The 17,337-nt window shown below is 41.4% G+C and overlaps 1 protein-coding gene across 1 annotated transcript in view; it reads left to right on the top strand.

Annotated features, from left to right (window-relative positions):
- Positions 1 to 17,337, top strand: part of TAF1B (TATA-box binding protein associated factor, RNA polymerase I subunit B) — a 71,466-nt gene extending 54,129 nt beyond the window's left edge. Inside the window, exons 9-15 of the mRNA XM_043604553.1 lie at positions 176 to 323; positions 2,112 to 2,289; positions 2,847 to 2,893; positions 5,561 to 5,651; positions 10,192 to 10,262; positions 10,936 to 11,158; positions 16,898 to 17,337. Of these exons, the coding sequence (XP_043460488.1) occupies positions 176 to 323; positions 2,112 to 2,289; positions 2,847 to 2,893; positions 5,561 to 5,651; positions 10,192 to 10,262; positions 10,936 to 11,158; positions 16,898 to 17,102 (963 nt within the window). The 3' untranslated portion in view covers positions 17,103 to 17,337. The remainder of the gene's footprint in view (positions 1 to 175; positions 324 to 2,111; positions 2,290 to 2,846; positions 2,894 to 5,560; positions 5,652 to 10,191; positions 10,263 to 10,935; positions 11,159 to 16,897) is intronic.

Genomic DNA, 17,337 nt, shown 5'->3' with positions numbered 1-17,337 from the left:
TACTGTTTTAAACTGCTAAGAGGATAGTAAGGATTTATGGGTGTTTTCCTCTTAATGCTTTTCTCCACATTCCAAATTTTATTCAGTGAATACGTGTTACTTTTAAAGTCAGAAAATTTTTTCTAAAAGTAATTTATGTTGCAAAAGTTGCTACCTTGATTATCTCTTATTTCAGTCTTGGCCTACCTATGAGGATATCTATAAAAAGATGATTGAAATTGCCAAATTCTTAGATTTGCCACGTTTTCCAGACATAACTGAAGACTGCTATCTTCATCCAAACATCTTGTGTATGAAATACTTGATGGAAGTCAATCTCCCTGGTAAGTGTGTGGGGTATGTGGTGAGGAAGCTGTTATCGAATTGTAGAATTATAATGAACAAAATACGGAATCCTCTCAAATCACTGACTATTAGAGCCACCTGACAGGGTCCATAGTAACATGAAGCTTAATTTCACAATCCCTTCTTAAAGTATTTCAGGCCACGTAACAAGGTTAAAAGGACATTGTTCAGAAATTAAAGAGTTCTATTTTGATACGAGGGATATGCTTGGTTTTACACTAAGTTTGCTGAGTGCGATTAAAGTAACAAACGTTTCAATATGTGTTATTAATGACCTAGGTGCGCCCCTCCCAAAAAAAAAAGACAGTGCTTTGTCATTTACGTGGAGCATGATTATTACACAATGAATTCTAATTTAAAAAACCCCAGAAGCTCACCCATGGTAATGTTTTTCGTGTTTGGTAACATGATGCTATTTCCAGTCCCTAAAACAAACAGAGATCAGTCTGGTAGGATCCCAGTGAACTCTCTGAGGCAATGAAACACAAATGTGGAGACAGCCCCGGTAGGCCTTGTTCACAATATACCGAGACACAGGTAGCTCGATGGACTCTGCCAATGGAATCCATTCCTGAATTTCTTGCTAAACTAGAAATGTGAGAAATTCAGGACTTATGTTCTTAAGAGAAAATACAAACATGGTGTGCCTATCCTATTGCTTGAGCAATATAAAAGATGTGATTGAATATAGTTTTTAAACGGGGAAGGAAAATGCATATGTTCATGAACAAAGCAATATTCAAAATTGTGTAGTGTAATTTTCACGGTAAAAATAAATATAAATATGTCATAACGTAATATATGCACAAATGTTACACCAGGTAATGGAAGGAATACAGGGGCTTACCAAAATGTAACTGACACAGGTCGGCTCATGGCAAGCGTCTGGTTCATGGGCTTGCTGTTGGATAGAGAGGGAAATAAAGTCAAGAGGAAATGGCGACTGAATGCATGCATCAAATTGCAATTTAATTCATTACAATTTATTATGCTCTTATAAATAATAGCTATTCTGCTTAAATTAGCTAAAGTAGAATGTTGCATATCTTATGTACTTAGCGAGTAAAGAAATTTGTTTAGTAACTTAGTGTTTTCAAAGTATGTTCACTCGTACTATCTTACTTAATCTCAGTTTATCCTCCCATAACCCATTTTACAAATGAGGAAGTGACTAATCCAGAGTCACAAAGGTAATGATCGGAAAGCCTAAATATATAGGCCCTAGCTAGGCCGTCTGGTTTCAAGTGCCACATTATTCAGCTTCGAATGATAGGTGAAGGCTAAACTGAACATATAATGTCTTTGGGAGAGCAGTACATCAAGTTCAGTACGCATCGAACCTTCTAGCGTGCTAGCCAGGGTGTCAGCCAGCGAGTGAGTGCATACTCGTAGAGAAGCGCTTGGTCTTATAAGGGAGTTAGTTTCAAGTAAGTGACAAATTGCTGTAGAAACACAGACAAGAAACCTGTGTGAAACGATAGAAAACTAGTGTGTGGCTGTGAGTTAGGTACCAGAATGTGTCCTATAAATAGTAGATGTCTTAGGAAGCCCAAATAGGAAAAGCTACGCCTTGCCAGGATCCTGCCATTCGTGTTTCTGTACAGATATCATTTTTGCGTTTCTTTTCTTCACAAAATGTGTGCCTCTGAGTTCTAGCATCGTACCGTGTCTTAAGATGATAAAACTTGTCTTGCACAGGTACAGTTTAGCGTGGTCTAGTTAGGCAAAGAATTTATTTCACATTTTGCTGTTTTGCTCTTCAACAGATGAAATGAATGATTTAACCTGCCAAGTGGTAAAAATGACTGGAGTAGGAGAAGTCGATTTTCTGACATTTGACCCCATAGCTAAAATGGCAAAAACTGTTAAATATGATGTACAAGCTGTCGCCGTTATCGTAGTAGTATTGAAACTGCTCTTTTTACTGGATGACAATTTAGAATGGTGAGTGTATATTGATTTTATGAGGAAAAAATCGTACTGTTTTTACCTAATTATCAGAGGTAAAGGATTCCATATATTATCTGCACAGAAAATAGAGCCTCTCAGTTGTTGTGGAACACGGGCTAGTAGCAACAATTACTTCTTACAAGAATTTTGACTCAGCCAGTTGTCAGAGATTTAATTCTACCTTAGGAAGTTATTTGCCTTGCGTTTTCTTGCTATTTTTAGGTGGATACACATGTTCTCATTGCTTCACTGATTCTGGAGTTTAAATCATCATACACAGATCCTAAAGAATCTCGTAGTACTTTGTCTGTATGCCTGTAGGCTCCTGGCGCTGTGTGTCTTCAAAGATTATTTCGGAAAGTAAAGGAATCTTGAAGTGTCACCCCTCCCGAATGCCCGTAAACAACGGCAGGGTGTGTAGGGATTTGCTTCTCCATTAAAAGTTGGCATCGGTGCCAAGTACTGTTCTACACTTTAAGAAGAATTCAAAATGCAACTGTCTTCGAAGAAGTGATTTCTCAATGAATTGACTTGCTTATTGGTGTTTCCAGGTCTTTGTCTAATACTGCTGAGAAATATAATGAAAACAACAAAGAAGGTACTTAACTTTTTATCATTCAACTTCAAAGTGATTGCAAGTGATGGATTAAAAGAAGCAATAGATGTAAGGAAGAAACTTTGAAAAATATACAAAGACACACACATACACACATGTATACAAATTGTACCTTACGCCAGAATTATTTCTTCATGTAATTATCTAATTATACATCTAGGCTACTAAACTTCAGTGATTTCCTACTGTGTGTAGACACCAGCCGGCTTTTTTTTAGTCCCAGCTTCTCCTCACTAGACCGCGAAGATGCTGGCACTTCTGGGACTATGCCATCTGTTCTAACGCCTCAGCCTTTGCTCACACTGGTCCTTCTACCTGAAATGTTTTCCTTCCTACCCCCCTCCTCCCCCAACCCCTGGCAAAGCCACCTTTATTCTCCAAAATTCTACCTTCCCATCACACCCGCTCGTGACCTCACCACTCCCCAAATCAGAACTTACCACTCCTGCCAAACCGCTCCCGAACAAACTTCTGTTGGAGGTTTCGCACAGTGAACTAGAGCTGGTGGACAAGGTATGTCCAGCCCTGGTAGATGGCCGGGACCTGTAAAGTGCTAAGAAAAGCTGGCAGAGAGTAAGGACAACGTAAACGATAGAAAGATAGAGAGGTAGATTGTGAGCTCCCAGAGGGAGGGACCACGTCTTTCTTTCTTCTTTTTTTTAAATGTATCTTTAGTGCCTAACACAGTGTCTGGCCTGGGAGCAATTCAGTGAAGTTTGGAAAATATATGAATTCTTAAATTCAATTCTAGTTTCTTAGTTCCCTCACTAGGATTTATGTTCATTGGTTTTTTTTTTTTTTAAATTTCAGCTTTATTATTGGGTTATAATTGACATATAAGATTATAAGATATTTAAAGTGTGTATCATGGTGATTTGATATTTGTTGGCACTGTGAACGGATTCTCTCATCTGGTTAATTAATACATGTATCACCTCACATTTTAATCCTGTGTGTGTGTGTGTGTGTGTGTGTGTGTGTGTGTGTGTGACAGAGAGAGAGAGAGAGAGAGAGAGAGAGAAAGAACATTTAAGTCCTATTCCCTTAACAGATTTCCATGATGCAATACAGTGTAATCAACTACACTCACCATGTTTTACATTAGATTTTCAGACCTTATTTATCTTAGAGCCAAAACTTTGTACCCTTTACCAACCTCTCCCCTTCTCCCACCCCCAGCCCCTGGAAACTACTTTTCTACTCTGTTTCTAAGAGTTTGACCTTTTTTTTCCCCCCTCCCAATATTGCACATACATTGGTGTTAGGAGCTTGGATTTAACGGTAGAAATCAGTTGGTGAGTTCTTTCCAGAATATGTGCAGAATACGTCTTTCTGTACATTGCTTCATGTCAGTTTCAACACAGAGTGGAAGGTTGAACAAAATGTCTTCTAATGTCCCTTCTCAGGCTAAAGGGCCATCATAGACTGCGTAGACATTTAGAGTAAACAGAGGGCTCTGATATATCATCTGCCCTGTGACGCTCCAGATAAATCCCTGCTGTCAGCGGGGCGAGTGTCGCCGTCCCCACTCTCTCTGCTTCCCTGCTGTCCACCGTCCCCTGCCTCCCCACATTATTGATGAGGAACTTGAGGTTTAACGAAGTTGTGGCTTATTTAAGTTCACAGAACTTTGTGTTATATGAATCACTCTAGTTTTTCCCTGTCCTTGTAGCTATTTTGGTAATTCCTGCTCCTCTGTGGCAATATTGTCTATGATGCCATATTGAATTCAGTGATGATGGTACTGGCCATTTGAAAAGATTCTTAGGTACACATTGAAGGAGACTGTCTTCATTAGAAAATATATAAACAAATTCAGCCTTGGGGCACCTGGATGGCTCAGTCAAAAGAGCATGCAACTCTTGATCTCAAAGTCGTGAGTTCGAGCCCCATGTTGGGTGTTAGAGACACTAAAATAATCTTCCTTTCCTTTCTTCTGATTCCCTCACTCTACAATCCTCTTTTCTGATTTACCTTTAATTTTATTTTTTTTCCCTCTGAAATCATCCCATCCCCCCATGTGGATTGAGTAAAAGAGTGAGGAGTGAATTTTTATATTCGACTACATTCAATTCTGTTGTCTCTCTAACCTCGACATCTTGAGCACACACTCATCCCAGCTCTTCAGTACAATCCCCTTTGTTACTTATCTCTAGATTCTCTGGATTTGGATTCAGATTGGGAAGAACAGGAATAGGAACTGATGAAACTGGAAGTCCGGTGTCAACTATTACAGTGCCATTTCTCACATTCATCAGTCATTTGTGCCTTAATTCAAAAGTATTCGCAGACATATCGGAGCCTCACCGTGTGCCGGACGCTATGCTGGGTGTTGGGTTGGGAAGAAGAGTCATGATTGTAGTGACAGCTAAAATATGTCCTCTCTTCTCAAGGAGATGATAGTCAAATGTAGGAGAAACGGGCATACACAGGTTTTAGTATAATCTAGTTAGGGCCACAATATAGGTAGGAACTTAGTGACGGATTGCTCAGGAATCATGTGGGAGTACAGAGACAGTGACTCCTTAATCCCCAAAATGTTGACTCCATAGTGTTTATTTGTGTCAATGAATGAAGACTCAAATGAACGAGGTATGTGGTTATAATGTGACTTATTTGGTTACTAATCATGGATTTCATTTCTTTCAGATAAGCCATGGTTTGATTTCAGAAAATGGTACCAAGTTATGAAGAAATCTATTGATGAGAAAAAACAAGAATGGGAGGAAGCCAGGGCAAAGTATGTTATCTCTTCTAGTTCTAGATTTACCTACTTGATTTCCAAGTCCGTCACCTTCTATTTGAAAGCTGAAGTTTCATTAGTTAGACTCATCAGCACTGTGACATTTTTTCTAGAAATACTAGCCCATATATCCTAATCAACTTTGTTTTCTGTGTTCCTATTAACTCGACTCCAGATTTTATTTGGATTTCACCAGTGTTTCCATTAATGTCCTATTTCTAACCTGGGATCCAATCCAGAGCACCACGTGGCACTCAGTTACTAACTTTTTATAATTTGCATGAGTCTCGCCTCCATTTCTAATATTCCTCCTTCTTCCCCTTTCTCGAAGTTGAACATTTTTCATCTGCTTTCCGGTATCACAAAGACTACAAATATCAGTCTGACACAGGCAGTTGGAATATTCCCCCAAATAAAGATCCCCACAAAAAGCAAAACAGAAGAAAACTGAAAGAGAAGATATTTAATTCAGTCGGTCTCGCCATTTGACTTTGAACCCTCGTTCTGATGTAGGTTCACTGCGATAGAGGGGAAAGAGCATGGCCGTGGAGACGGACAGTGCTGGGTTTGAATCCTGATTGCATACAGACTAGTTGTGTGACCGTGGGCACGTTACTTAATTTTTTAGCCTTGGTGCACTGAAATTTGGATCGCTTGTAAATTTTCGTAGACATTATATTTTATATAACATAGAGTACATTTCTATTGATCTCTGGTTTGAAGAGTTTTATATCGATTCTTAGAACTTTGAGTCTTTACAAGACTTTGAAGAAAAAATTAATGTCTGTGTATTTTATGTAAATTTAGAATAACCCTCATTTGATCAACTAATTTTGTATACTTTGAGAAAAATAAAGGCTCCTCAAATGAGTTAAAAATGAGAATTCATCCAACTCCAGGTTCCTCATCAATGAAGGAGGGATAATAATGCCTGCTTTGTGCTCTAAGACCTAAATTTCACTTTTCACAGGTAGAATTTTTCATCTACATTTCAGAGAGCTTTTAAATAGAGAAACAGACTTGTGGAGCTGAATAAGGCCCTGTGGGGAGGAGGATCCTTGCCAGAAAGGAGAGAGGTGTAGCAGTTTCTCGAGATTCAGGTTTGACACAGTGATGGAAGAGAAGAGGTGGGGCGGGAACTTCTTCTGACAGCCTGTGGGGACCCAGGAAACTGGGTCCTTCCCCTTCCTTGTCAGAGAAGGAAGGTCTCCTCAGTCGTTGGGTCTCAGCAGGTAAAATACTAGCAGCAAGAACAGGAGTTGGTTCCGTTGTCTCAGGTTATATTGGAGAACCAGACGTCGGGCCTTTTATGGGGCCAGCGGGCTGTCCTGACCGATCCTGAGAGGCTAGGTATTCAGGGGCCATGCCACTTGGCGTCTCGGTGGTAACTAGGCATTTATTAGCTCAAACCAGGCACCGACTCACACTTCAGACATAGCTATTAGAACCCCAACTGATATTTCAGCCTTCAATTGCACATCAAAGACTTGCTGACTTTCAGCTACTCTAGGGGAGAATTTACTGCCCAAAGAGAGGTGTCTGTTTTCAAAATGGCATCTTCAAAATGGCTGGGAGAACAGCGCCCAGGGAAGAGACTGTCCAGGGGATCCGTTACCAAAATCCTTCTTCATAGGGTAGGTGCTTTGAGCTAAGTGAATCACTACTGACCAGTGCTTGGGCACACAGCCCCTGTGTGTGCAATCTGTTACCTGTCTGTTTCACCCTACCCCACCCCTATTTTTGACGTAAATTTGTCATTTTTTCTCCCGTTATTCTGAACGTCATCTTCCATGTTGTCAGACGAATGTTAAAGTGTCTCCTGTAGCTAAGTATAGGTCACTATGTATGAGATCATGAAAAACATTAATAAACAGTAGTTGAAAGCCTAATCACAGCTTAAGAGTTTGTCTTCATGACTTCCAGTTGTTACGGAAGATGCTGAGAAGAACATGGAAGAAAATTTAAAAGCATGTGCAGAAAATCTTTGCAGCCTTTTGGGTGAGGCACAGTTCCGTAGATATGATAACCGAAGTGTGATCTATAAAAGAAAGAAATTATAAGTTGGACTTCATCAGAAGAAACAATATCTGTCCTCAAAAGACACTGTTAAGAGAATGAGAAGCGATACAGTGGGAGAAAATATGTGCACATCACATACCTGATAAAAGATTTGTATCTAGAATAATATTAAGCATTCCCATACAGTAAGAAAACAGACAAAAAACCCAATTTTTTAAATGGACAAAGGATTTGAATTTCACTAAATACTTCACTAAAGAAGATGTATGGGGCCCCTGGGTGGCTCAATCAGTTAAGCATCTGCCTCTTCATTTTGGCTCAGGTCATGATCTTATGGTTTGTGAGTTCAAGCCCCGTGTTGGGCTCTGCACTGAGAACAAAGAGCCGGCTTGGGATTCTCTGTCCCCCTCTGTCTCTGCCCCTTCCCTCTATGCACACACACGGGGTCTCTCTCTCGCTCTCTCTCACACTTTCAAAAATAAATAAACAAACATTAAAAAAAAGAAGAAGCAGCTGACCTTATTTTAAAAAAATTTTTAAAGACGTATGAAATGATGCCCAATATCATTAGTTAATAGGGAAATGCAAATTAAAACCACAACAAGATATCATTACACACCAGTTAGAATGGCCAAAAACAAAGCGACATGAACAAAAAAGACCATACCAAATGTGGGAATTCAGAATGGTTCAGCCATTTTGGAAGTTTGACCGTTTCTCATAATGTGAAACATACATTTAAACATTAATAACACTATGTAGTAATTTCACTCTTGCATAGTTACCCAAGTGAAAGGATAACTTCACGTAAAAATCACCATTCGAATGTTTGTACGGGCTCCATTCACAATGGCCAAAAAGTGGCAACTACCCAAATGCCCTCCAGCAGGTGAATGGATAAACCAAGCGGAATATGTCTGTACAATGAGATACGGTTCGGCAGTGAAAGGAACAGACTTCGGATGCATCCACAATGCGAATGACTGAAATGCATTATGCTGAATAAAAGTCCCCAAAGGTGACATGTGGTATGATTCCCTTTATATGGCATTCTGGGAAAGGCTAAATTCGAGAGATGGAAAAACATCAGCAGTGGCCTGAGATCAGGGACGTGGGAGCGTGGGGAGGGGTTGTCTGTGAAGAGGCACGGGAGACCTTGGGTTGACGGGCCTGCTCTGTATACTCACCATGGTGGTCATTACGCCGCTGTGTGTGTGTGTGTGTCTGAGCCGGCCGACCTGTACACTGAGCTGGGGGCGGGGGGGGGGGGGGGTGTAAATGATACCTTAGGTTTTAATAGTTGGGAAATAGAATGGGAAGACTGGTGGGAAGCATATAGGATTCCTACAGAAAACATTAGGACTTTGTGACGTGCCTCTGTTTTTTGTAGCTTTTATAGTTTGGGGAAGAGGTAAGCAAAGTACAAATTTAAAGAAGGAGTGTTTAGACAGTTAAAATGTCATTTTACATCGCTTTTCCCATTTTCTAGGCGTATGACCCAAGATGCCTTCTTGATTATAGCACAATTGCTACCTGTAGAGGCATTTATTATAAATGCATAAGAAAATCTATCTAGATTAGGTATCACAAGGAATTTTTTTCTTAATTTTTTAATGTTTATTTATTTTGGGTGGGGAGAGGGGCACAGAGAGAGGGAGACACAGCATCCGAAGCAGGCTCCAGGCTCTGAGCTATCAGCACAGAGCCCGATGCAGGGCTCGAACTCACGAACCGTGAGATCGTGACCTGAGCCAAAGTCAGACGCTCAACCTACTGAGCCACCCAGGCACCCCCACAAGGAATTTTTAATAGCGGGTTTATCCACTGATTGGGATTAAAGCATTTAGGGAACTTCTTTATTATTTTCCCCCCGAGTACATTGTTAACGCTTATTATTCAAGAAAATAAATAACAAAAAAGATATTTGAAAGAATCACAAACTCGTTTCCCATAAGTTTCAATGACAAGCTCTCGGATATATTTTAAATGTATGGTTCACTAAAATTTAGCTCATACGTAATTTTCAGGAAAACTGTCACTTATCAGCATCGATTGCATCACTACATCAGAAGCTTCGTGCTGACTGTTCACCTCGTATGAGTTACCAGAATCAGGACACCTCTGATTTAATCCTCAGCAAAAGGGCAGTTGGCCAAGGCACAAAGAACAGTGGTTTCTTAGGTGGTTTCACTTTATGAGAACAGACAGCAAGAGAATTTTATGGTGAAGGAAACCATTTCTACATTTTTATATAATTCATAGCTTCTTCAGGACCTTATGCCACCTGGGAGAGTTTGGGGATGAGCACGTCATTCTGTTGGCTTGCTGTCACCTTCAGCGCTCCTCACTTACATCTATGACATAAGTGCTACAGACCCGTGTCAGTAGGTCATTCCAAGGCAGAGGTGTGACACCGAACAGCAGGAATTTCAGAGATCGCTTCAGAGAAACTTTTCTGAACTGTGTTTAGGTCCATTTCTTCTGCATCGTACTCCGCATGTTTTTCTGTGTTGTGCAGGTACCTGTGGAAAAGCGAAAAGCCACTCTACCACTCATCCATTGACAGAGCAGTGGCATTTAAAAGAAGAGGTGAGTTGTGGTTGCTGTTAATGCCCTGTAGCATCACCATGTAGAAAAGCTAAATATCTTGACTTGAAAAGGGCGTGCCTAGGGGTGCCTGGCTGGCTCAGTCAGAAGAGCGTGCTATTCTTGATATGGGGGTCGTGAGTTTGAGCCCCACTTTGGGTGTAGAGATTGCGTAAATAAATAAAAATAGTTTTTAAAAAAAAAAGGTGAGTGCCGAAGGAGCTTTTTTTTACTTCTTCAACAAGCGTTTCAATGCACATCCAAAGAAACATCATCATCTGCAAGAAATCTCCATGGGAATCTATTTCAGGAACGTTGCATTTTTTAAAACAGAACTTAAGTTCCCACCAAAATCTGAAATCCTATCTTTCTATGACACTCAGAACTCTTTGGTTTGGAGAATTGCCTTTAGGTTGTCTTGTTAATTTTTCCCCCCCTAATTGTGGTAAAAATACATAATATAAAATTTGCCATTTTAGTCTTTTTTAAGTAGTTCCCCAGTGTCCCTCATCCAGTCTCAGTTTCCCTTACCGTTTTCGCCTTTCATTATCTTGGTGCGTTTATCAAAACTCAGAAACCGACGTTAGTACGTTACTGACAAGTAAACTACAGGCAGTATCTGTGATTTAACATTAGTTTTCATTTTATTCCTCTCCTTTTTTCCTCCCATTTCCAGAAATGGTGGTGGATCTACAAAAACAATTTAGCACATTGGTTGATTCAACACCAACTGTTGGAAGAAAAAAGCCTTCAAGTTTTCAGTTCAACTGGGCTGAAGGAGACGCGGCTAGAACCTGTTTCCACGGACACAGCCTCCAGGGGATCCTGAAGAACAAAGGCCAGTCACTGACAACCAAGAACTCACTCTACTGGCTAAGTACACAGAAATTCTGTAGAAGGTATGTGATGCTTTTAAAAAATCAAAGGATAAAAAAAAAAATCATGAAATCCCTCGTTTGGCATGAAGCAGTATTCTTTTCTAATTCAAAAAGTCACCTAAACTTAGAGCTGTCGTGAGGACCAGATAGGTCATTTGTTGGAATTAGGAAGATGTTGGGCGGGGCGCCTGGGTGGCTCAGTTGGTTAACCTTCCGATGTCAGCTCAGGTCATGATCTCACGGTCCGTGGGTTCGAGCCCTGCATCGGGCTCTGTGCTGACAGCTCAGAGCCTGGAGCCTGCTTCGGATTCTGTGTCTCCCCCTCTCTCTGCCCCTCCCCTGCTCATGCTCTGTTTCTCTCCATCTCTGAAAAATGAATAAACGTTAAAAAATTTAAAAAAAAAAAAGAAGAAGATGTTGGGCTTAGAATCAAGAAAAATGGAATTAATGCATTGAGTCCCGCTTAAGAGTTTTAGGGATGGAGGTGTTAACTCGCTTTACTGCGATAATCCTTTCACGACATGTACGTCGCACGCTGTGAACTTAACATACGTCGTGTCGATACTATCTCAACAAAGCTGAAAAGAGTTTTAGGATATAAAGACTTTTTTCGTTGTGACTTTGTATTTTTACACCAAGCTCATCCGATACTAATCTCAGTCTTGATGCATAGAAACCGTCTGTCCGGCAGTCTCCCCGTAAAGAGGATGTGCCAGTGCAGCCGGCTGTCCGTCCCCCGGCCCCGCTCTGCCCACAGCGAGCAGGTCACTTCCCGCTCTACGGCTCTGTGGCCCCAGTTGCAAAACCAGCGTTTGCGCGAGTGAGGGGGGGGGCTCACGTCCTTCTGTTTTTCCCGTGGCGCAAACAGCGCGTGATGCCGATCTTTGCCCTCTTCTCGAAACCTCCAGGGGCTCCGCTCTCACCCACAGGAAAGTCCGAAGACCCCCCAGAGCTCTCTGCCCTTCCCTGCTTCCCTCCTTTTCTCCGTGTTCGCTGCCTTTGCTCACGCCGGCCTCCTGGCCGTGGCTCGAGCTGGCCAAGCGCCCTCCTCACGCCGGCCTTTGCACCTGTTGTGCCCCCAGCCCGGAGTGGTCTTCCTCCCTGTGTCCTCAAGGGCTCACTTCTGTCAGGTGTTTGCTCTAGTGTCTCTTCACCATCCTGTCTAAACTAGCACCAGCTACCCCCCCACACACACACATACACACACACACACACACACCTCATCACCCCCTGTTCCCCTTGCCTATTTTTTCTTTCTTATAGCTTCTGTCACTATTGACTAGATTGTTATTATATTTGCTTACTTGCTTGCCTTCTCACACTGGAATAGACTGGAAGGTCCTTGAGTGCAGGGACTCTGTCTTAATGAATTAGTGAACACTCCCAGAGGCTAAAACGGGGCCTAGGTGCTCGCCAATTACTCGTTGAATGAATGAATGGAAAATAGAGATGAGAATTAAATGAGATGTTTGGTGTCTGGCACCTAGTAAATCTCAGTAAATGATAACTACGATCATTGTTTTCAGTAAACCTAATTTTCTGTTAAAGAGTTTCTCTTCCTAAGTTGAGTATCAATCAAAGGTAAGTAAGCTGTAGAAAATCCAAAAGTAAGTAACAAAATGAAGTCATCTGCATTAAAATTCACTGCTTAAGAAAGGCTGAGCAGAGTCTAGAATGACCGGGGTGCCGCCGTCAGGGAAATGCTGGAATCCCGACCCCCGGGTCAGCTCCGTGTCTGAGGTGATGCATTCCTTTGCAGTGGTCAGCGCCACGACTCTTTCAGGTTTTCAGATTTCGTCAAAAGGAAGAGGAAAGGTCGTAGTCCCGGCCGGTGAGGAGCCCCCGCTTGAGACCAGCACGTTAGGAAGTGGTGATCTGGCGCCCTTCTGTCTCGTCCACCTGCAGGGTCGGTCCTGAGGGAGGGAGGGAGGCGCTCATCGTACCTTTATGCTCTTCCCGTGGCGCAGCCAGTGTATTTCTAGACGTTCTTCACAGATGTCACGGGTGATAGAAGACAGTTACAAAGAGACCTTGGTGTAGTCAGAGTTGAAACAGCGGAGATTTTTTTTCTCTCTGCGCCAACTGTTAAGGCTAAAAATTATCACCTATAGACGAAGCATCAGTGATACCGTGACTTTATGCGCCAAAATCCTGTCAACCTTGCCCATTTCGACCGTAGCCTAGAACCAGAGGGTAAGCAAAAAAGGCTTCAGCGAACCAATAAAAATGCCCCAGGGTCCAGGACTGGAGCTGATGCACTTTTCTCAGAAAGCCCCTCGGCCCCTCGCTCACAGCCTGCTTACTCTGCCTTCGGGTGTATTTCTGCCAGGCGGAGTTGTCTGATTTCCAAACTCCGCATCGTCGAAAGAACCAAAGTAGGAGGGACACCGAGAAGGGCTGTGCTGATAACCATCTTGACAGCAGACGTAAGTGACACCCGCCCGGTAAACGGTGGAGGAGCCGGCATCAGAAGCAGAAGCAGACAGAAGAATTCAAATTACAGCCGTCTGGAGTTCATTCACGACACACAGTCCAGTCCCTCCACGCCACAAGATAAGCCCGATGGGGCCTCCGCTTGAACACAGAGCAAGACCCACATGCCGTGTGCATTCTCTTTGGGTTTGTTTTTCTTAGCTGTACTTTCTAGTATTTTTACAGTAAAAATGGACAGCCGGTAACAATATAATTGTAAAGGCTAAAACACATTATATTGAATGTGCTCTGTTTAAGATAACCGAGTCACGAATCGTTCAGTTTTAAAAGGTGTCCGTACAAAATGGTTAAAATGAAGTGTTCTGTTGCTGAGGAGAGCAGATCTTCAGCTGTGTAGAGAATTTTGTCACGCGGAAGACTCGCGTCTGTAAAATCTTGTGCGAACTCTCAGGCCTGGAGGACTAGGCAAGGAGGACAAGAGCACCTCTCGACGGGAGGCCGTCTATCCTTCTTACCTGAGGCAGAGCCAGCCGTCTTCATGAATCAAAATGCCCTTCATACTCCTCAGTTGCCACAAGTGCCCGTCTGTAAGTAGGCCAGTCGCCGGCAGTTAGCTCGGTCTGAAGGCCTGTTGGACGCACTGGCTAATCAAGTGTCTGCCCTTGACCTCCCTGAGACGAGCCGGTGGTTCTTCTCCCCTTCCGCAGGAAGAGGAACAGCCATGGTATTTCAAGTTGCCACCCATGGGAAATGGAGAGGCTTTGGATGTACACACACACACACACACACACACACACACACACACACACTTTTTTTTTTTTTTTTTGCTCCCACAAAAATCTTATTTGAATTAAAAATTTTTTAGAGGCATCCGGTTAGGGTTTCAGTTAAGCATCCAACTTTGACTCTGGTCATGACTTCACAGTTCATGAGTTCAAGCCCCACATCAGGTTCTGTGCTGACAGCTCGAAGCCTGGACCCTGCTTCGGATTCTGTGTCTCCCTCTCTCTCTGCCCCTCTCCCCTTCACGCTGTGTCTGTCTGCCTGTCTGTCTCTCTCTCAAAAATAAGTAAATATTTTAAAAACTTTTTAAAATAAATAAAAATTTTAATTTTAACTAGTATTTTAAACTATAGTAAAAAAAAAAAGTACTCAAATATGTCACATGCCAAATTTGAACCTATTTCAGACCACCAAAACATTAACTCGTGTTAGGTTTATTTTTGTACGTATACAGACTTGTGAAACTATTCTTTTTGCAGACGTTTGAACTTCTTTCAAGGAAGCTCTCATGAGGAAGTTCAAATGTACCTTTACACTGACTGCCCCCTCTTTTAAATGTAAACCTATACTTCATCCCTTCACATAAAATTGTTTGTGTAAGCATATTCTTATAGCATCCATTTGCCACACTCATTTATTTTCCGTGTCAGAGATCAAGGAACATCAGTTGGCCCATGTTCTTCTCACAGCAGAATACTTGGCAATAACAAACTGTTGTATGTTATATTCAGTTTGATGGCTTATAACTCTAGGATAGTTTTCTGAGTTTGTGATAAAGAATATAATCCTTAGAAGGTATTCCTAGGGATTCAGCTTAAAAATAAAAGCCCTTATGGGAGCAAATAATTTGTGTGCCTTTTGTTATCTTTCTGGCCTAGAGGTAGAGCCTCGCAAGGTAACAACCCTTTTTGTTGTAACTGTTTGTCTGAAAGAATCTCTCTCACAATAGCTGAAATTTAAAAGAAAAGAGGGCACCACTTTGTGAGAATTCATGTAAATGGCTTATATTTGATTTCTGTTAAACCAATCAATGAATAGTTGAGGCTTTTAAATTTCCTCTTAGTGAATATGGTAGGAGGTTGGCTTTGTTGTATATCATCATTCGAGTAGTCTTAAGACTTTAAGTGAAAACAAAAATCAATTTTAAAGGAGTATAGTGGAAGTGAACATTTTTGAGCCCCTGCTAGGTGCCAACCATAGGGTTAAGTGCTTAATATATGCTCTCATTCAATGCTTTTGTCTACTCTCGGCGGCAGGCACTGTTATTTTTTCCTATTTTATAGGTCAGAGAACCGAGTATAGTTGTCCGTAGTCACAACTGATGGGGGCAGAGTTTTGTGGGGCAAACATTAACTTTCTTTCAGGAACCGAGGATCATATATGTTAGATAAATCCTGAAAGCGCATATCCTATGTATGTTGTTTACTTGTTTTTTAAGCTTCTTATTATGGAAAATGTCAAGTATATTAAAAAATAGAGAGACTAGTTTAATGAACCCTCCTCCCTGTACCTGTCATTCGGCTTTAACTGCCGTTAGCATGACTGGACTTGCTTCACCCACGCCGACTCCCTCCTCACCCCCACCCCTAGATTATCTGGAAGCATATCTCAAATGTCATAATATTTTTAAAAACAAAACCATAATAGCATTAATCAGACATTTAAAAACTAATAGTAATTCTGTAATACTATCAAACATGCAGCCAATGTTTAGATTTTTCCAATTGCTACGAAATTTTTAATAGAATTCAATCCAAATAAGGCCTATACACTGGAAGCAGCTAAGGTGTTCCTTGAGTGTTTTCGTTTGTATATTCCCCTTGTGTGTCTTTTTTTTTTTTTTTTTTTTACCCCTTGCAGGGAAAAATTACTTGTTGAAGAACCCAGGCCTTTTGTTCTGTGTAATTTCCCATAGCCTGCATTTTGCTGATCACAGCCCCTGAGACTAGTTCGTCTGTGCCCTGGATTGCCTACACCTTGGTTTAGTTAGAGATGGAGAGTTAGAGTGAGTTAGGGGTCCGTAATTAGAGATTTGGTGGTAGTTGGAGCTTTGCTCAGATGCAGGTTCTACTACTTTCTAAGATCAGTGAAATTGCTTTGTAAACTCTTGTTTCTGTAATAGGCACAAGATTGCGGGCTACGTTATCAAGGCTGGTGTCTTATTTTGGGTGGGGATTAGGGATTATTTATTTTCTTTTATTTTAAAAAATATGCCCAGAATCCCTTCCTGTGTGCCGTTGTTTGCCTCGAGCGGGATAAGGAGAACAGCCCACCTGGGACGGAAGGACGTCTGGGCGAGGAATTGTGAAGCCTGGCTCTGGGGCGTCCGGTACCCTGGCCTGGTAGCTATGGGTGGTGCTGACCTCTTGTCCTCTAAAATTAAGGAGATTTGCCAGTGTTCCAAGTTTCCTCCCAACTCAGAGTACTGTTTTAAGCCGAACCACATATATTTGCTAGGTTGTTTAGTGGATGTGTCAGGGATAGGTGCATACATTTCCAAATGGCCATTTTAAGATAACTTCTTCCTTTTTCTTCCCTCTCTAGCTATTGTAAACATGTGACGACCTATGAAGAATCAAATTTTTCTCTGAGTTATCAGTTCATAATAAACCTCTTCGCCTTCCTGCTAAGAATAAAGACCTCTTTTCTCCATGAAGAAGTGAGCTTAATTGAAAAGAGACTTTTCAAAACAAAATACAGTAAAACGAAAAAGAAATCTTCAAGATCCAGGAAAGGGAGAAAATACTGAGCAAAATGAAATCGAAACTCTCTTGGGAAAATATCTCAATAGTGACAATAATGTCAAATTATAATATTCCAGAGAATCGTGGAAAGTAGAACTTTATTACATATACATGCTTACATAGACACACATATGTAGCAAATGTGCTTATAAAAACATGTATTGGAAAACAAGTGAACTCTGTATTATTTTTTAAATTATGAATGTTCCTTGACAAAATTAAAATAAGTTTTATAAATAA

Source organism: Prionailurus bengalensis, chromosome A3 (assembly GCF_016509475.1).
Source record: "Prionailurus bengalensis isolate Pbe53 chromosome A3, Fcat_Pben_1.1_paternal_pri, whole genome shotgun sequence".
In the NCBI taxonomy this organism is placed as follows: domain Eukaryota; kingdom Metazoa; phylum Chordata; class Mammalia; order Carnivora; family Felidae; genus Prionailurus; species Prionailurus bengalensis.
The sequence above is the reverse complement of the archived record's forward strand: the minus strand, read 5'-3'. Positions and strand labels throughout refer to the sequence as shown.